Source organism: Hypanus sabinus, chromosome 4 (genome assembly GCF_030144855.1).
Source record: "Hypanus sabinus isolate sHypSab1 chromosome 4, sHypSab1.hap1, whole genome shotgun sequence".
Classification (NCBI taxonomy): domain Eukaryota; kingdom Metazoa; phylum Chordata; class Chondrichthyes; order Myliobatiformes; family Dasyatidae; genus Hypanus; species Hypanus sabinus.
Window position 1 is genome coordinate 123,740,256 of NC_082709.1, and position 21,406 is coordinate 123,761,661.

The 21,406-nt window shown below is 42.1% G+C and overlaps 1 protein-coding gene across 1 annotated transcript in view; it reads left to right on the forward strand.

Annotated features, from left to right (window-relative positions):
- The window catches only part of cnksr2a (connector enhancer of kinase suppressor of Ras 2a), a 579,374-nt gene that overhangs the window by 395,365 nt on the left and 162,603 nt on the right, over positions 1-21,406 (forward strand). The window contains exon 13 of the mRNA XM_059968066.1: positions 12,079-12,304. Coding sequence (XP_059824049.1) covers positions 12,079-12,304 — 226 coding nt within the window. The remainder of the gene's footprint in view (positions 1-12,078; positions 12,305-21,406) is intronic.

Consider the following 21,406-nt stretch of genomic DNA (forward strand, 5'->3'; position numbering starts at 1 on the left):
ATTAGGAGCATCAAGGAACCACATATATTTTATTTGAAGATCATAAACTGCAGGTGCAGGAGATTTAAAGCAAAAACAGAAAATGCAAGAAGCACTCACCAGTCAGGCAGCATCCATGAAAAGGGAAAAGCATCATCATCCTTTCAGTCGGTTCAGATCACTGCTGAAAGCAGCAGAACATGATGGAGAGTTAAGCATCAGGCCGCATTGAAAAGGTCAAGGTGTTGGGGTTCAAGGTGAGGTATGGGCCAGTTAAGATTTCTGCTCCACGACATTTCCTCCACTCTGCGCTGAACTACGTGTCTCAGACTCTCTTTACGGACTTCAGTTCAGAAACGCTATTTGCTCGCGGTTACTTTTTGCGTGATGTTTTTTCTCACTGCTGGCTGTTTGATGGTCTTTTTATGGGTTATTTTACTCTTTTATTTTCTATGAGTTCTTTTTATAGGCTTGATATGGTTTTTATTCTCTGCACATTGAGTGTAAGACAGTTTTTTAAAAATCTATATATGGGGTGTTTTTTGGTGTTCTTGTTTCGTGGCTGCTTGTTCGGAGATGAATCTCAAGGTTGTATAATGTATATATACTTTGTACTTCGAACTTTGATCTATTTATTAAGGCAACCACCTCTGAACTGAAGTATCATACACACATTGCGATAAGTTAGCCAACTTACATAGGTTAATAAGGTAACGGCAAAGCCACCAACTTTAAGGTGACAGTTAGATTTAACAGTTATTGTACATATATATACCACAGTACAAATAAGTGAATATATTTACACTAAAAACTTGCATACTAGTAACTTAACAATATCATTCAAGAACTGCTCAGTCAAATTTTTGAAGACTTGCATACATATAAATATTCAATATGCGTACACATAAATATTCTTAAACCTCTGAAATCTTTCCAACTGTGTTTATGTGTACAATACCCTGCCCCACATCTGCTACGGATGGTGATGGTAGTAATGGTCATCTATCTTACCATATCCTCTCATGGCATTGTGCTAATTCTGTGTCCTGACTTCACTCTGGCTTTCCTCCTGCTCTACACAGACTACTTTCTCCAAATCTTACTGTAACTCCTATGTCTGATCATTTCCAGATTTATATACCCTGATATCCTGGTTGGTATATTTATTGCTTTGAACATTCAGAAACTATTGCGTGTTTAATGTTCCTGGTCTCATTTCTGGATTGTGAAATTCATGGCTGCTCTTGGATCCCCTTGTACTCGCGTTACTCTTCGTCGATGCTCTGCTTTAAAGCTTTGCCTCTTGACTCACTCTGACAATCTCTTAGAGACAATTCCTATTGGCCATGATCTTTTCCAGAGAGCCTTAAAGTTAGCTCTGTACTGCAAAAGTGATTACATGCTGAGCACACGCCACTAGCAATCGGCCCAACCTCTGTCTCCTTTGACTAACTTAACTTGTGTCCAAGACCCTGATGTTGTGTGACCACAATTGTGTGAATTTTTCTTGCAACTTGTCCAATTTCATTTGTTGACTCTTTGGACAAATTCTATAATCACCCATAACATGATGGAAGGCAAAAATTGAACTATGTTTTGAGGCAGATGCATACTTTGAGCTCCAGTGAGGAAAGCAACGTAATTTGAAACTAGAACTAGTTCAACTGTAGACTTAATTTTCCATTGCAGTATTGGGTCTTGTTTATTCCAGGCTGGCTAAACTAGCCGATAACCAAGTGGATTGGCACTTTGCTCCTGTTAGCTAAACAAAGCAGATTCTACACGAAAGTCTTTAAGAAGTACCCTTTTGAAATCACTGCTAAATAATGCCATTTGTTGGATAGATTAAAATCACAACCCAGCTCGGGGACCCTAGCTGTCCTTTATGGTGTGGTCTCGACTCAAGCCCTTTCTTCCTGAGGATTGTTCTCAATGCTTTCTCTAAGTCCTTCATCCAGATTCCCAATGAGAGTTGGCAACGAACTACCACCAACACTTTAAGCACCATGCCCTTTCCAGTTAGTTCCTTGCAATCTTCAAATCCTTCTATTTTCTGTGTCAGGTGATGATACAGACCTTACTGCTGCTCATTTTTGTAGTTTTGAGGTAGTTTCTGTCTTTAATTGCTTTATATTATTCAATACCTTTCTCTGAGTAGCTCTTTGGCATTACTTTTGAACCTGACATGGACTTTCTGACTCAATCTCCATTGCCCACTTTTACTGGAGTGGCTTCTCTTACCCCCACCTCACTGTACCAAGCCAGAGCTGGAGCATCTTTTTCATCTGTTTCCTCCTGGTTTTTGTCTGCCACATTGGACCTGTTGCTGGTCAGTAAAACCTGGCTGAAGGTGTGCCCATCTCTCTCCATCCCCCACCCCCATTTGTTTCCAAATTGCTGAGATGTCAGAAGAGTCATAGAAGGCTACAGCTGAGAAATAGAACTCTCAGCCTAACTTAATCCATGCCAAACAATATGCTGCCTAGTCCTGTAGGCCTCCGTATACCCGCCATTCACATACCTATCCAAATTATGTTGAACCTGCACCTGCCACTTCAGTGGGCAGTTTGTTCCACACACTGATCACCCTCTCAGAGAAGTTGTTCCCCCTCATGTTTTCCTTAAAGATTTCATCTTTCACCTTTAACCCATGACCTCCAGTTCTAGTCTCACCCAACCTCAGAGGAAAGAAACCTGCTTTCATTTTCCCTGTCTACACCCCTCATCACATTGTATATCTATCAAATCTTCCCTCATCCTTCTACACTAAAGTCCTAACCTTTTCAACCTTTCCCTATGAATCAGGTCTTCGGGTCCTGGCAACATCCTTGTAAATTTTCTCTGCACTGTTTTAAATTCATTGATATCTTTCATGTAGGTGGGTGACCAAAACTACACACAATTCCCCAAATTAGGCCTCACCAACATCTTACATGACATCAACATAACATCTCAACTCCTGTACTCAATATTTGATTTATGAGCACCATAAGCCCACTTTATGGCCCTATCTACTTGTGAGGCCACTTTAAGGAATTATGGGTCTGTATTCCCAGATCCGTCTGACCTACTGTACTCCTCAGTGCTCCTCCATCCATTGTGTCAGTCCTACCAATGCAACACCTCAGATTTGTCTGCATTAAATTCCATCTGCCTTATTTCAGCCCATTTTTCTACCTGGTCCGGATCCTGCCACAAGTTTTGATAGTCTTTCTCATGTGATCATCACAAATGCCCTGCTTTGAAGCTGGTTTTAAATTCACTCTAGTCTATTCCTGTCATCAGCAATTTAGCAAACAGCCTCCCATAACTTCATTCAGCCATTTTGTAATCAAAACATTTTTCAGATTTGCTTCTCTGCCTGTGAGACTATGCATGGCCTGGCATCCTCAGTGTCTGCCAGAATCTCCTTGCCTTTGCAAGCCTATGACAAGTGTTCTGTTTCACTGTAATTTGGGGAGCACAGTAGCAAAGCAGTTAGCATAACGCTTCTACAGCACTAACGACCAAGTTCAATTAGGTTTCTGTCTGTAAGGAATTTGTACATTCTGCCCATAGCCGCTGGGGTTCCTCTGGGTTCTCTGTTTCCTCCCACAATCCAAAGATGTACGTGTTAGCAGATTAATTGATCGCATGGTGTAATTGGGCAGTGCGGGCTGGTTAGGCTGGAATGGTCTATTATGATGCTCTATCTGTAAATAAAATAACATACCAATAGTCTGTTATGAAGGGGCAAAACAAGGCTACATGATTTCATAGTCATAAAGTCATAGAAAACGACAACACAGAAAAAGGATCTTCGATCCATCTAGTCTGCATCTGCCTAGTCCCATTTATCTGCACCTGTATCAATATCTTAAAAGTTGCAATCAATCCTGCATCCACCACTTCCACTGGCAGCTCATTCCACATTTACTCCACCATTTCCTCTCTCAATAGCCTTCTGCCTTTGACAGTTATGTAGTTGGAAACTTCCCACCTTTCAGCTCTGTGTGCTTTGTTGCTGACCTGACCCGACAAAGCTACTCTTGCCCTTGCTAGCTATGATAATAATGCTGAAAGACCTGTGCCAGCTAACTGGCAGGAGAGTCCAGGTACAACTGTCACTGCAGCAGTCAGAGGTTCTCAGCTGCTCAAAAAGAGCAGGGTGAGCTGCCTCAATGACTATCATCCAGTTGCACTCACATCGACTGTGATGAGATGCATTGAGAAGCTGGTCATGGCAAGAACCTGCTCCTGTCTAAGCAAGGACCTGGACCCATTGCATTTTGCCTATCGCCACTACAAGTCTACAGCAGATGCAAGCTCACTGTCTCGCCACTTTGCTTCGGATCACGGGACAACAGTGATACCTATGTCAGGCCTCAATTTATTGATTACAGCCCAGAGTTCAATACCATCAACAAGATCAACAAGCTCAAAAACCTAGATATCTGTACCTTCGTCTGCAACTAAATCTCTGATTTCCTGATCAGAAGATCACAGTCAGTGTGGATCAGAAATAATTCTCCCCCTCACTGACATTCAACACTGGTGCACCTCAAGGATGTGTGCGTAGCCCACTGCTCTACTCTCTCTACAGCCACGACCATGTGACTAGGGACAACTCAAACATCATCTATAGATTTGCTGAGGACGACTGCTGGCAGAGTTTCAAATGGTGACGAGCAGGCATACAGGAGTGATGTCGATCAGCTGGTTGAGCATTGTTGAAACAACAACCCTGTGCAACGACATCAGTAAGACCAAGGAATTGATTGTGGACCTCAGGAAGGGTAAGGTGAGTCCTCATCACGGGATCAGCAATGGAAAGGATAAGCAATATCAAGTTCCTGGATGTCAACATCTCTGAGGATCTATCCTGGGCCCAACATAACGATGCAGTTACAAGGAAGGCATGACGGTGACTGGATTTCATTAGGGAGCTTGAGGGGACTTGGCATGTCATCAAGCATTCTTGCAAGTTGCTACGGATGTACTGTAGGGAGCATTCTAACTGTTTGCATCACTGTCTGGTATGGAGGGACCATTGCACAAGACTGGAAAGAGCTGGAGAAAGTAGTAAACTCAGCCAACTCCATCAAGGGCACTAATTGCCCCAGCACTGAGGGCATCTTCTAAAGGTGATGCCTCAACAAGGTGGCATTCATTGTTACGAGCCCCCATCACCCTGTACATGCCCTCTTATCATGTCTACCATCAAGGAGGAGGTACAGGAGTCTGAAGACACACACAGTGTTTTAGGAAAAGCTTTTTCTTCTCCACCATCAGATTTCTGAATGGGCAATGAACCCATGTACACTACCTCACTGTTTTTTTTCCTTTTTTGCTCTTTGAACTACTTAATTGATTTATTTAATTCTTATTCTAATGTATAGCTTTTTTTTATTATGTGTTGCAATCTACTGCTGCCACAAAACAACATATTTCATGAATCAGAATCAGGATCAAGTGTATTATCACTGGCATGAGTCATGAAATTTGTTAACTTAGCAGTAGCAGTACAATGCAATACATGCTAATATAGATAGAGAAAAAATAAATCAATTACAGTAAGTGTGTGTGTATATATGTAGATTGAATAGTTAGATTAAAAATAGTGCAAAACAGAAATAAAGTATAGAAATAGTGAGTTAGTGTTTATGGGTTCAATGTCCAAGTAGGAATCATATGGCAGAGGGGAAGAATCTGTTCCTGAATCACTGAATGTGTGCCTCCAGGCTTCTGTACCTCCTCCCTGACAATAACAATGAGAAGAGACCATGTCCTAGGTGGTGGGGGTCCTTAATAATGGACGCTGCCTTTCTGGGGCACCACTTCTTGAAGATGTGGAGACTAGTACCTAAGATGGAGCTGACTAATTTTACAAGCTTCCTTTGGTCCTGTGCACAATGTTTGCCAGCAGTATTAAACCTGATTCTGATTCTGAATACTTCATAGATTCTATCATCATTCACATCTTTACAGTGAGTTCTCCAACTGTAATCCAACCATTTCTCTTAAAGCAATAGTCATCCTTGTCTAAACTGCTTCTAATGCATCAACATCCTTTCTTAACTGTGACCAATAGAATACATAGTACTCTGGATGTGACCTGTATAATCTCCCCTGTAATAAACAGTAACGTTCTGTTAACTTGCTCAATCTCTTCCTGGACTTGTATGTTAGCCCTTTGCAAATCATGCACTTATATGCAGGGATCACTGCATATCAAACCTCTGCAATCTCTCAACATTTAAATAATATGCATCTTTGTTTAATTTTTCCTGCCAAAAAGGGTACTTTTACGTTTTCTTATATTGTACTCCCTTTGCCAGATTTTCACTCTTAATTTCTCCATATCCTGTTATGCTGTGTCTTCCTCATATCTTCTTCACAACTTACTTCCCCACCTGCTTCAGTATTATCAGCAAAATTTAGCAACCATGCATTTGATCCAGGTCATTTATGAAGCTGAAACTCAAGTACTGATATGTGTTCCACACCTCTTGTTACAACTTGTGATCAGAAAAAGACATAGTTATGCTACATTCTGTGTTTTGTTAGCTAGGTAATTTTATTCATATGAGTGTTATCTCCTACACCATGATCTTATTTTTTTCCACAAAGTACTTTGATGATTTTGAAAACCTAATTATAGCACATTCACTGCTTCCCTTTGTCTACAGCATATGGTACTTCTTTAAAGAACTACAGTAAACCTGATCAAATATGATGTCCCTTCCATAATGCCAGCCTGTCCAGCTGGAACTTTCCTGAGTGCGATAATGCAACAGCTTTAACAGTATCTTTAATATTTTTGCTATGACCAATTGAGTTCTGGTGCCAACAGCATCTCTGAGATTCTATTGTAAATGACAAACATTTCAACCTGATTTTCAAGCTTTCACTGAGTTCTCTTTTTTTTCTCTCTGTGTACTGTTTAATTTTAATTAATTGGATTAAACTTAAACTGTAGCTTTTCCAATGTGCAATAGCTCGGTATTTAACCTAATTCCAGTTGTAAAATTGTGTTAGTGTGTGGCTTAGTGGATAAGACATCAGTCTAGTGAAGGTCACTGGTTCGAGCCTCAGCTGAGGCAGCGTGTTGTGTCCTTGAGCAAGGCACTTAACCACACATTGCTCTGTGATGACACCGGTGCCAAGCTGCTTGGGTCCTAGTGCCCTTCCCTTGGACAACATCGGTGGTGTGGAGAGGGGAAGGCTTGCAGCTTGGGCAACTGCCGGTCTCCCATACAACCCTGCCCAGGCCCATGCCCTGTAAACCTTCCAAGGCGCAAATCCATGGTCTCACGAGACTAACGGAGGTACAATCTAGAGAAGACATTAAATCTACGGAACTGCATGTAAACACTCTTAGGGTAAAATAAGAGATATAAGCACTGATTTTGTGAGATATATAAGCCATATCCTTTTGCAATTTGTAGCACAGCTCCATTTGGCAACTAAGAATTATTTGAGAAAATGAAGCTGGTGAGCAACTTGCCCAATGTCAGTTGTGACATTCTTGGATGAAACACTCCACATTCCTCTTATAGAGTGGGTACACAAATTACTGCTCTATCTGCAATCTTCTCTCATATTCTGTTCTTCAGCAGGAAAACACTGGGAGAAATGTAATTTATTTTGGTGGAAGATTGATTTTTGTATTTGACTCCATTATTAGTTCTTATAGAAGTTATTTCTTGAAGTGCAAGTTTTTTTTTATCCCTCTTCTGTCAGCATCCATGCTAGAAAACGACTTTAACAGACACGGGTTATTGCATAGTGTCCATTTCCTCAGAACCATAAGCTGTGGCCTTCCCCTGGGAACTCTGAAGGAGGGAGCTGTATTGAGCTTCAATGGTTCTCTCGGTACGTAACCCTGGTAACGTGCCAGTCGGCTATATTTGGTTGTGGGCAGATTATTACACTGGAAGACCAGCCAATTTCAAGCTGAGTGGTATAATTCACTGAGTTGATTAACTTCCAGTGGTAGCCAATGTTCCTCTCCTCCAGGTTGCTGGGAACAGCAGTGCCATGTTGAGCAGTTCTGGATAAAGACTGCTAAAGCAAACTCAAATTGCTAGAGGAACTCAGCAGTTCATGCAGCACCTGTGGAGGTGGAGAGATAGTCAATGTTTCAGATCAAGACCTAGATCATCTTCATTCTCTCTTGCCTCTAAATACCAGCACATCCTTTTTCAGATCTTCATGCCAAAAGAACACAGCAGAAGACAATACATCCATACACAACCATCTGTAGGACAGCATGTGGTGGGATAGAGACTCTTCAACCATGCACAGAGATTTGACAGGAAGATTCTTTTCACCATTGCCCAAGCAAATTCTTGGTGCTTATTTGAAAGTCCTGCTGATGGGGCATTCTGCCAAATGATTTTCACGGTCTGCTCAGATAAACATATGACAGAACCCTTCATCTCCTTTTCCTGCATATCTCAAGGAGTTTCTGTGCAGATGGCCACTGATTGATGTGCTCCCAGGTGTTTTTCAGCAGAAGGATTTCTACAAGGGGAAGATCCAACAGAGCATCACAGTCCACCTGAGCAGAATGGTATGCAGCAAGGTATCAGGTCTATCCTTCTCTATACTGGGGTCAGGTCAACTTTCAACACATAGTAACATTCACTATTTGTACAGCTACAGGTAAAGGCAGCATCAGGATAAGAACTATAGTTCTTAGAGAATGTACCTGTAGCTGTACAAACAGTATTCTCATTCTCTGAAGTCTTGTACAAAGCATTCCTTCATTTTGTAGTATGATCTGGACTTTGCATAATGCAAGTGTAACACCGGGAGTATCTTGCAACTGGTAACCAGATTCATTCCCACAGTAAAATGGGTAAACCCACTATCGGTGGACATTGGCTGGATACTTTACCTATTTCTTGGTGCACGTCCTAGCTCACTGAGCTATATTCTAGTGGCATCAGACTAGACAAAGGGACGCAGGATTGACCAGACCCATTAAAGAAGAACTGGCCTTCTTCTATTCCAGCTGACGCTAACTCCTGAAGCCAGTTCACACAGTTCACCACTGCGTGGACCAATCAGGAGACAGCAAAGTTGTCTACGTGCAGAAAAAGTGACTCCTTGTACGCCCATATCTTTTCTGATGGATTCACCAAAGGACTCAGAACAATATGCAAGTGAGACAGAGGAGAGAGGGCAGCCTGGCCTGACTCCAGATTTGATGACGAAGTTTTCGGTTTCCTACTTGTTAATTTGGTTTGGCTGTGCAACAGATGCCTCTATTAGGCGGTCATATCCAATCACACACCTCTCATCGAAACCCAGTCTTGGAGAGCAAACTGACCATGATACTCTGTCAATGGACTTCACTAGGTCCAAGCTGACCAGACAAGTGTTGAATTGAATTGAATTGACTTTATTTCTTACATCCTTCACATACACGAGGAGTAAAAATCCTTATGTTATGTCTCCATCTGAATGTGCAATTTATAGTAATTTTTAATAAATAGCATGTACAACAGGACGGTCAATATAACTTAGAAATACAGTTCTGTTCCCTGCTTACTGTCCTGCATATCCCTGATGATATCTCCAAGTGGTGTGAGCCTGTCAGCAGTCATCCGGCTGAGTACAGTCCTAGAGCAGAGATTGACTCATCGGATATGCAACCGCTCAACATCATGAACTTTTTGCCTGTTTTCCCTATTTAGCTCACACAACAGCTTCATGCAGAGAAAATTACTATACAATAATCCCACACTAGAAGCCAGTTGAGACAGGGCATGTTACAAATCCGATGAGATCAGAGGATACATCTTTAGCAGTCAGATACAGCACTCAAGTTAGCTTGAACTGTAAAGCTGAGACCAGCCAGGAGTAGGAATTACCATTTTTAGTTCAGCTTCTTAAGGAATTTGCAATAAGGACTACTATATCGAGTTAGGGAGAAAATGAGCCCAATTTCTACAATCCTGACATTAATGGCAGTCTTCTTCTCTGCTGTAGCTCCATAAGCAAAATATAATTCAGTGATGACTGGTCCTTAGATTGAGCATTTAGCGGAAGGAATGAGTTTTTATGAGTGCAGTGGACTACTTATGTGTTCCTATTTTATTTATTCTCATGCTATGTACATAGCTTGTAACACTTGGATTTAAAAATCCAGATTTCATCGCCCTTGAGAAGATGCTTGAGTCACTCCAGTCCAGGTAATGAAGTTGCCCCCCCACAGAATTGCTAGCCGAGTGACAACGAAGGAAAGATGAGTTTTTAACTTCACAAATTTCAGCCTGTGCTTCCTTTCACTTCCCTAAGTGGATCAGCATTCATAACTGCTTGCCACCAGATAAAAACCAGTTCCTAATGGGGGAACTGCTGGTTGTGTTGTCACCCACATTGTTGTCTGACATCCAAAAGGTCAAGCAACGTTAAAGTAATACAGGACACTGATGATCCAAGGTATATTCAGACATCAGATCTCAAACTGAAAATGGTTCTGGCAAAAGTAAGAATATGCAGGCTGTCGAGTGGGATAAATGGTCACTGCTGAGGGAATTTTCTTCACCCAGATGACATCTTCCTCAGCTATCTCAGAAGGGAACTTCATTTGAAGAAATCAAAAAAAAAGATAGGGTAGATTATTACTGCCCACTTTCTTTTCATAAAATTGCACTACCACCTACTCAAAGAAAATAAGGATAGGCAATAAATTTATTGATTTATTTCGAGATACAGTGTAGAATAGGCCTTTTGAGCCCTGTTGCCTAGCAACCCCTGATTTAACCCTAGCCTAATCACAGGACAATTTACAATGACCATTTAACATACTAACCCGTATGTCTTTGGACTATGGGAGGAAACCAGAGGACCCAAAGAAAACCCACGTATTCCACGAGGGTACAGTCTCCTTTCAGAATTGAATTCTGAACTCCAACGTCCTGCACTGTAATAGCATTGCACTAACAGCTATGCTGCCTTGGTGCCTTAAATATTGGCCTCACCAGCAATGCTTAACTAATTTTTAATCTTTTCAAGGTCAACAGAGAGTAGAGCAAAACAAAATTATACCTACAAGACACATAAGCTTACCATTAAATATGGAACATCTGCCAGTGTGCAAGAAGGTGCAGGAAATTAAAGCTGAGATGTTGAACAGTTTGTTCATATATTTCTTGCAATGCTTCCTCATTCAACATTTCTGCAGCCAATCTTATGTCAGTTCAGGAATGTGTCATTTCTGGCGATCAGATAATCACTCAAAAGTTATATTCACGGGTAGAATTTCCCACAGGGTATGATAGCTGGTTCTACCAGCTGATGATCTCTTTTTCCCATTTGACAGCTATTTTTCTTAATTATTATTTAGGTTCTGCTTTTTTTTACAGTCTCCTTCTCAGCTGTTCCTCAAAAACCTCTGTAGATATTGCACCCCACTTGCAGTGCATTGCTCCCTTTCTGTTGCAGTGCTGTTTTCAGCACTGTAACACTAGAAAAAGTCTAGCACATCACTTCTTCATTTATCCTGGTCGAGGAAGCCGGGATGACAGCTTAGAAACTTGTAGCAGTAGGATGACCACTCCTCCATCAAAGCACAAACATGAAGTTTGGGCAGAATTAGGATCACTGCTGTCACCACCTCCTCTCCCTCCATAGATGATTGCACAGAAGGCATTCAGCAAAATTGTGAGCTTTTAATAATATTTATCACCAAGAAGAAAATGCAGATCTGTTACAAGCCTGTGCCTTTCCCAAGAAAATTACAGTAATTCAGATACTTTATTTCTGAAAAACAGGAAGTAAAAATTTTCAGGTGGAAAATGAAATAGCTGTTGAAAACAAAACAATATTCTATACACAAAAGAGATTCTGCAGGCAAGTGCTGGAAATGTTGAGCAATACTCACACAAAATTTAAGTCCTGATGAAGGGTCTATGCCAGTAATGGTGACTGCTTACTCCCCTCTATATACGTTGCAAATTATATTGTATGTCTTCTTATTGTAAAAATAAGCTTGATATCTAACGTAATTTCAGAATGCCGCCTATGTTTTGTAAAAGAAGTTCATGTACAAGTTAATTGCTGATGACATTGTTGTTTATTGTGCATTATTTCTGTTGATTTAGAAAGCTCGCTAATGAGGTACATGAGTGATGATAAGATCCCTATCATTCAAGAGGAGTATTTAGTTAAAAGAGACACAGGCAAAAGATCCAGAAAGAAGAGTGACAAGTTGGGCAGTCCTAATCATCCCATCAGTCATTATGCCTTGCCAACACCGGTACATCTAGATGCTGTTCGACAGGAATCCCTGAGCACACCTCTGCCAGAAACCAACACCATCACTCTCTATCACGTAAGTGAATGATAACTTTATGTTTGTCTCAAGTAATCCCTGACTTGGAAGTTTGCTTTGAAAAGTTCCTCTGTTCACTTAAATTTGCTCTTTCCCAGTAAATCAATGCTAAGTAGAAATGCAATGACTTACAAAAACTGTCATTTTTATAGACATTTGGAGGCATTTATAGGCATTTTATAGACATATAGACGAAATGTATCATGTTTAATTGGTGTTGCCTGACTAAAGCAATAGAAGTGTCGTCTATGATAAGTTGTACCTGTGTTTCATATTGCAAAAGAATGACCATAGACAATAAATCTGCATCCAGTGCCCCTGGTGTGGCCTTTTATATATTAGTGAGACCCGACGCAGACTGGGAGACCGTTTCGCAGAACACCTACACTCGGTCCGCCAGAGAAAGCAGGATCTCCCAGTGGCCACACATTTTAATTCCACATCCCATTCGCATTCTGATATATCTATCCATGGCCTCCTCTACTGTCAAGATGAAGCCACACTCAGGTTGGAGGAACAACACCTTATATACCGGCTGGGTAGCCTCCAACCTGATGGCATGAACATTGACTTCTCTAACTTCCGTTAATGCCCCTCCTTCCCTTCTTACCCCATCCCTGACATATTTAGTTGTTTGTTTTTTTCTCTCTCTCTCTGCCCATCACTCTGCCTGTTCTCCATCTCCCTGTGGTGCTTTCCCCCTTCCCCCTTTCTTTCTCCCAAGGCCTCCAATCCCATGATCCTTTCCCTTCTCCAGCTCTGTATCACTTTTGCCAATCACCTTTCCAGCTCTTAGCTTCATCCCACCCCCTCTGGTCTTCTCCTATCATTTCGCATTTCCCACTCCTCCTCCTACTTTCAAATCTCTTAGTATCTTTCCTTTCAGTTAGTCCTAGCGAAGGGTCTTGGCCCGAAATGTCGACAGCGCTTCTCCCTATAGATGCTGCCTGGCCTGCTGTGATCCACTAGCAGGTTGTGTGTGTTGTTGGGATTTAGAAACTAATTTCAGATGGTGGTATTAATTCACTGCCAGATAATTTATGAAGTTTCAATAATTAATCTGTTAAATTGGGGTTCATTTTTGCTGAAGATATGTGGATAGTGGTGATCCAGGGGAATAGAATTCATGATACATTGTAGTTAATTATGGTGTTATTATGCTCAGATAAAAGTATCCTGTAGTATCTGTAATATTACAGGTATCTCACTGAGTGATTTCATTGATTAGAACATTATTGTTCTGTCACAATAAATATTGTTGAGTTGAAATCAAATAATGATTCTGTCCTGACAAATGCAAGGCTGATTGCAGAGGACCAGAATGATTTATAGTTAATGTGTGTAATTTTCTAGCTCTGGAGTCCTAGTTGTCAGTTTCCTCTGTCTAATTTGCTGCATGGTTAACCCTTACCCATGCTAAGGTCCATAGCCTCCATTCTCTTCTCCACCAAGGTTTGACACAGAACATCTCAAACAGATTCATTTATCCAAAAGGAGATGCAGCAAGCTGTTCACCTATCTGCATTCCCTGTGTAGTGTATCCCCTGAGTTTAATGTTCCATGATCCATCAAACTTAATGTGAAGAGTTATTACGAACTCCTCTTAGTAATAATTTTGATGTGGTGAACTGTCCAATGACAGAAAGTCAGAGAAAATAGGCTTTCAGCATTTAGCCAATTAAAATCTGATTGTTTTAAAAAGCCTTTACTGAGTCTCTCCTCAGTCCTTCCTGCCCAGTGAAAGGAGTCACAGGGTTTTGCCTGACTTTCCATTCTTTGCATCAGCCATGTAAATTTATACTGTGTTTTCTTTCATGGTGTAGATTTTCCTTTGAAAATAGTCAGTCTACAACATTAAGTTCCATAGTAACTAAATGCTAGTCTAAACTTGCTACTGATATAATTTTCTGCATGCAGCTTGAAGCAGTCCATGGACACACCTGTGCATATACACACATACATATCTTTGTCTGCCATGCAAATGTACGCCACAAAAGTCACCTTCCCGGTTTATTCTCGTAAGATTTGTTCAATGTACAATACCTAAACCATACTCCTCCTGTACTGAACCGTGATCAACCAAAATTGGAAGCAAAAGAGTTTAGGTCTAGAAATTCATACCCAGATGTAATGTGCTAGTCTGCTCCCTGAAGGAATTGTTTGAAGATAGAAGGACCAGACTTTCCCAGAGCCATGAATCAACAGACAAGCAGAAATTACTTGAAGCTCCCACCAGAAAGGACAACATCCATGAAGAGAGAAGCAGGTTTAGCATTTCAGAACTGCATTCTTCCATCAGTGTTGTTAAGTGGTTGGTCTTCTTGGGCATTCCCAGGATTCAGGATGACTCCTATTCTCTAGCTTCAGAGAAGGCTAATGAAGGCAATACGAGTACTGCAGACTCTTCCACAGTGGGTCAAGGAGTGAGATAGGTGTCGGGGGGTGGGGTTAAGTGCTTTGAGAGCTCATGCCCTTCTTCTACCACTTACGCAGATATGTGCGCTGTCAGTGACTTAGTCTCAATGTTCTCAACGCCATCACAAATACTTCTTCAATACTTGGGCAGCTGTACCCTTGCAGTAATTGGATCCTCAGTTTCCTTAACAGGAGATCTTAGTCAGTGCAGATTGGTAATAACATCTCTTCCTTGTTGTGTGCACAGGCACACCTTAAAGAGGCATCTTTAGCCTACTGCCCTACCCTACACTTGTGACAGTGTGGTTAAACACAGCTCAAACGGCAACTATAAATTTGCCAATGACACCATTGTTGCTTGCAGAATCGCAGATAATGACAAGACAGTTGTGAGATAGATCAGCTGGTTGAGTAGTGTCACAACAAAGACCTCACTCTCAATGTCTGCAAGGCCAAAGGATTAACTGTGGACATCAGGGTAGGGGATGTCAGGAGAACACACACCAGAACTCACTGAGGTGAGCACCTTCAAGTTCCTGGGCATCAACATCTCAACACATTGATGCAATCACAAAGAAGACATGCCAGTGGCTCTGCTTCATTAGGAATTTAAGGAGAATTAGTATGTCACAAAAGACACTTGAAAATGTCTACAGATGTATGGTGGGGAGCATTCTGCCTGGCTGTATCACAGCCTGGTGTGGAGCTTCCCTTGGACAGGATAACAAGAGGCTTCACTGGGTTGTACACTCAGCCAGTTCTGTCATGGGGACAGTAATCTCTACCGTCAAGTACATCTTCAAAAGGCAGTACCCCAAGGAGGCAGCATCTATCGTTACAGACCCTCATCATCCGGGACATGCCCTCTTCTCATGACTGAGGTCCTGCACTCAATATTTAAAGGACAGCCTCTTCTCCTCTGTCATCAGATTTCAGAACAGTCCATCAACCCATGAACGCTACCTTGATATTCGTCTTTTTCATTATTTATTTATTTTTATAACTTACACTGTAGTAACTTTTATTCCTTGCACTGTACTGATGTCACATAGCAACAAATTTCACATCTTTCAACGATAGTAAAGCTGGTTCTGATGATTATTATGATTCCTTCTGTATGTTGAGCAGTCAAACACCAGAGTCACTGGGGATGTTACATTTCTTCAAGGAGGATTTGAGACCTTGAGCCTTTTGTTCAGTCAGCCTGATAATCTCTGTGCATGACAAGATCACGATTGTTTAATACCCTTTCCTGTAAGCAAGAGTCAGAGAACAAAATAATTATTAATCTGGATTCGAGGCAGCACAAAAGAAAACACAACAGGTAAATAACACAATACTACAATAAACAATAAATATAAATCCTTAAGCTAGCTTATCTATGTAGATTGATTGTACATCCATAAAATGATGCTAAGCTGTACATAGGTGACCAGAAAATAATAAAGTAGTGGTGGAGTTAGTGAGTGGAGGTATTATCAATCTTATTACTTGGGGGAAGTGACTCTATTTGAATGCTGGTATGGATGCTGTGCATCCTCCTTCCTGATGAGAGTGGGACCAAGAGTCCATCAGCAGCGAGTGTGGGACCCTTCATTATGTCACAGGCACTTTTCCCTAGAAACGTCCTTGATGGCGGTAGGCTGGTGCCAGTGAAGCACTGAACAGTTTTTACTACCCACTGTGGAGCCTTCCTGTCTGCAGCGATGCAGTTTCCATACCAAATAGTGATTCCCTTGTTAGGCTGCTCTCTACTGCACACCTGTTGAATGACACGACTACCGATGTGCAGAGTCCAGCTCTCATCAGCCTCCTCAGAAGGTGTTGGTGAGCTTTCTTGACTGTGTAGGATGTGTTCTGGTACTAGGAGAGATTGTGTGTGATGTACACTCCAGGAGTTTGAAACTTTCTACTGCTGTGCTGCAGATGTGAAGTGGTGCGAGTTCTCCTGCTGATGGAGAGACAAAGACCATCTCTCCTGTCTCTCAACATTAAGAAAGAGGCGATTTGCCTGGGCCCAGGCCTTGAGCTCTTTCGCCTCCTCTCTGTTGTTGGTGATGAGCTCCACCCCTGTTGTGTCACCTGACAGTGTGACTGCTCGGCTCCTCAGCCGTGTGAGCGGAGTGTACAGCAATGGGCTCGGCACACGGTCTTGGGGGCACCTGAGTTGGGGATGATGGGGAGGGAGGAGCTTATCCTGACTCTCCAACATCTGTCTGTTAGGAAAGTCAACACTCAGTTGTACGGTGCTGTATTTGGACTGAGGAGTAGAAACTTGTTCACCATGGTCCGTGGGACAATAGCATTGAACGCCGAACTGCAATCCAGAATCAGCATTCTGACAAGGGTCCTTGTTTTCTAGGTGTGCCAGGGCTAGGTATATGACAGATAAGGCATCTGTCATAGAGCAGTCCAGTCGGTAAGCATATTGGTGAGTGTCCAATGTGGCAATGATGGAGCTTTTGAGATGTGCCATTACCAGCCATTCAAAGCACATCACGACGATTAGTGTCAGTGCCGCTGGGCAGTGGTCACTTAGTTCTGAAGGTGTCGAGTTCTTTGCTACAGGGGTGATGGTGCCTGATTTGAGGCATGTGAGGGCAGCACCCTGGATGAGTGAAGTGTTGTCGATGGCCGTGAAGACGTCAGTGAGCTGCTGTGCACATTCCCAGAGTACTCGGCCTGGGATGTTGTCTTATTGGGACTGACTCCCTGCAGGGTCCTTCTCACACCTGCTGCTGGTGCAGACAGTGGCTGCTCACCTGGAAAAGGGGGTAGCTTTTGTGCCGGCGTTGTGCTGAGTGGCTTGAAGCCTGCGTACAGGTTGTTTAGAGTATCAGGGAGAGAGGTGTCACGGGTATGGTCAACACTGTTTTCCCTTGCCTAGTCAGTAAAGCCCTAGGTGCTCAGCCACATGAGCCAGGGATCGTTATCAGAATTTTTTGCGTGTAGATGGTCTTTGCCCTCTTGATGCCTAAGATGAGATTTCTCCTGGTTGCTCTGAGAGGTGTTCTGTCTCCAGACTTGAAAGCAGTGTCCTGGGTTATTAGTAGGGCTCTCAATTCCTATTTATCATTTAATTATCTCTCAATCAGTCTATTTCTTTATACATTGAATTATCTATTTGTTTGTGACAGAGCTTGGTATAAATGATCTGAAAGTGAGTACGAGGCAAAGAAACCAGGCTTATTCTGTGATGGGAATCTGGGAAAGGGAAAAGAGCAGCTCTATAATTAGAATGGTGAGCAATGTAATTGAATTAAAATCTTTTGCCAAGGAGCTGCTTCTTATTGCAAACAGAGGAGGTGATAGATAGGCGGCTACAAAGAGCTAGTCATCCCTAAGTTATCTGGGTGACTGTCAGGAGAGGGACAGGGAATAGGCAGCCTGTGCAGAGTACTCCTGTGACCATTCTCCTCATTAATATCACTTTGGATACTGTTGGGGGTGTATGACCTACCGGAGGAGATACAGCAACCAGGTCTCTGGTGCTGAGTCTGGCGCCGTTGCTCAGAAAGGAAGAAGGGAGAAGAGGAGTGCAGTAGTGACTGGGGATTCTGTAGCTAGAGGAGTAGAGATGAGATTCTGTTGTCGCAATAGACACACCCTGGTGGCATGTTGCCACACAGGTGCCAGAGTCAGGGATGTCTCTGATCAGGTCCACGGCGTTATCAATGGGGTGGATGAGCAGCCAGCAGTCTTGGTACACATTGACACCAAACGTAGGTAGGAAAAGGGAGGAGGTCCTGAGAAGGGATTTTAGGAAACTGGGTAGAAAGCTGAAAAGCAGGACCTCCAGGGTAGTGATCAGTGGATTGTTCCCACGCACCGGCGAGGGTAAGAATAAGCTGGTTTGGCAGATGAATACGTGGCTGAGGAACTGGTGCAGGAGGAGAGTTTCAAATTTCTGGATCATTGGGATCTCTTCTCGGGAATGTACGTCCTGCACAAATGGGACAGGTTACACCTGAGCCCGAGGGGGACCGATATCCTTTTGGGTAGGTTTTCTAGAAATGTTGTGGGGGGTATAAACTAATTTGGCAGGGGGGGATGGGAACAGGAATGATAGGGCTGATGATGGGACAGTTGGTATACAGGTAGAGGCAGTGTGCAGTGAGACAGTCAGGAAGGACAGGCAGATGATGGGGCAAAATTGCAGTCAGTGGGATGAGCTGTAGTGTAACGGGATAAAATCAAAAAGACTGAAGAATACAGGACTGAAGGTGTTATATTTGAATCCATGCAGTACATGGATTAAGGTAGATGATCTTGTAGCGCAGTTAAAGTTTGGTAGGTGTGACCTTGGGCATCATTGAGTCATAGCTGAAAGAAGATTATGGCTGGGAGCTTAACGTCCAAGGATACACATTGTATCAAAAGGATGGGCAGGTAGGCCAAGGGACTGGCATGACACTGCTGCTAAAAAGTGAAATCAAATCCTTAGAAAGGGGTGACATAGAATTAGAAAATGTAGAATCCATTCTGGTTAGAGCTAAGGAACTGCAATGTTAAAAAGACCCTGGTGGAGGTTAATTATAGGCCTCCGAACAGTAGCCAAGATGTGGGCTACAACTTACAATGTGAGACAGAAAACGCATGTCAAAAGGGCAATGATTTCAATATGCAGGTAGATTGGGAAAATCAGTTTGGTGCTGGATCCCAAGAGAGAGAATTAGTAAAATGCCTACAAGATGGCTTTTATTTTGGAGCAGTTTGTGGTTGAGCCCATTGATCATTTACTTACACCCCTCAACTCATATTTTGGCTTTCTTTCGCTGAGAACAGACTGTTTTTGTGATCTAACATTTTAAACCTCACAACAAGAATAGAATAAAAAACAACACCTTTGAAATGTCTGGGTAATCAGACCAACGCACCAGACAATATCCTTGACTGACCATTGATTCATGATTGTTGGTGCCAGATGGGGTAGATAGTTGGTGCTGGATTGGGTGCTGTGAAATGAACCAGACTGATTAGGGAGCTTAAGGTAAAGGAACCCTTGGAAGACAGTGATCACAATATGATAGAATTCACCTGCAATTTGAGAGAGAGAGCCTGAAGTCAAATGTATCAGGATTACAGTGGAGTAAATGGAATTATAGAGACATGAACAAGGAGCTGGCCAAAGTTGATTGGAAGGGGGCACTAGCAGAGATGATGCTAGAGCAGCAGTGGCTGGAGTTTCTGAGAGCAATTCAGAAGGTGCAGGATAGATACATCCCAAAGAAGACAAAGTCTTCTAAAGACAGGATGACACAACCGTGGCTAATAACGGAAGTCAAAGCCAACACAAATGCAAATGTGAGGGCATATAATAGAACAAAAATTAGTGGGAAGTTAGAGGACCGGGAAACTAAAAAAAACAACAGAAACGATAAGGAAAGGGAGAAAATGAAAGATGAATGTAAGCTAATCAATAATATCAAAAAGAATACTAAAAGTTTTTCAGATATATAAATAGTAAAATAGAGGTGACAGTAACTATCAAACTACTGGAAAAAAGTGCTGGAGGACAAGAAAATGGCAGATGAATTGAATAAATATTTTGTTTCAGTCTTCACTGTTGAAGACACTAGCAGCATGCCAGACATTTAAGAGTATCAGAGGGCAGAATTGAGTGCAGTTGCTATTACCAAGGAGAGGGTACTTAGTAAACTGGAAGGTCTGTATATAGACAAGTCATATGGACCAGATGGACTACACCCCAGGACTCTGAAAGAGGTGGCTGAAGGGATTGTGGAGGCATTAGTAGTGGTTATGAAAGAATCACTAGATTCTGGCATATTCCCAGAAAATTGCAAATGTCACTGAAGGAGGCAATAGAAGAAAATCATAGGCCAGCTAGCCTGACATGAATAGTTGGGAAGGTGTTGGAGTCGATAATTAAGGCTGAAGTTTCAAGGTACTTGGATGCACATGGTAAAATAGGCCAAAGTCGTCATGGTTTCCTCAAGGGAAAATCTTGTCTGACAAATCTGTTGGAATTCTTTGAAGAAATAATAAGCAGGATAGACAAACAAGAATTGGTTGATGATGTGTACTGTACTTGGATTTTCAGAAGACCTTTGACAAGATATCACACGAGGCTGCTTACCAAGATAAAAGCTCGTAGTTTTACAGGAAAGATACTAGCATGGATACAGCATAGGCTGGTTGACAGGAGGCAAAGAATGAGAATAATGGCAGCATTTTCAGATTGGTTGCCAGTGACTAATGGTGTACTACGGGGGCTGATGTTGCAACCGCTTCTTTTTGCATTGTATGTCAATGATTTGCATAATGTAATTGGTGGCTTTATGGCTGGATTTGAAGAGAATAGGAAGGTAGGTGGAGGGGCAGGTAGTGTTGTGGAATCAGAGATACTGTGGAAGAACTTTAACAGATTAGGAGAATGGGTGAAGAAGTGGCAGATGAAATGCAGTGTCAGGAAGGGTATGGTGGTGCACTTTGGTAGCAGGAATAAAAGCATAGACTAATTTCTAAATGGAGAGAAAAATCAAAAATCCAAGGTGCAAAGGGACTTTGGAATTTCATGTAGGATTCACTAAATGTTAACTTGCAGATTGAGTCGGTGGTGAAGGAAGACAAATACAATATTAGCATTCATCTCAAGAAGACTTGAATATAGAAGCAAGGATGTAATGCTGAGGTTTTATAAGGCACTGGTGAAGCCTCATTTGTTGT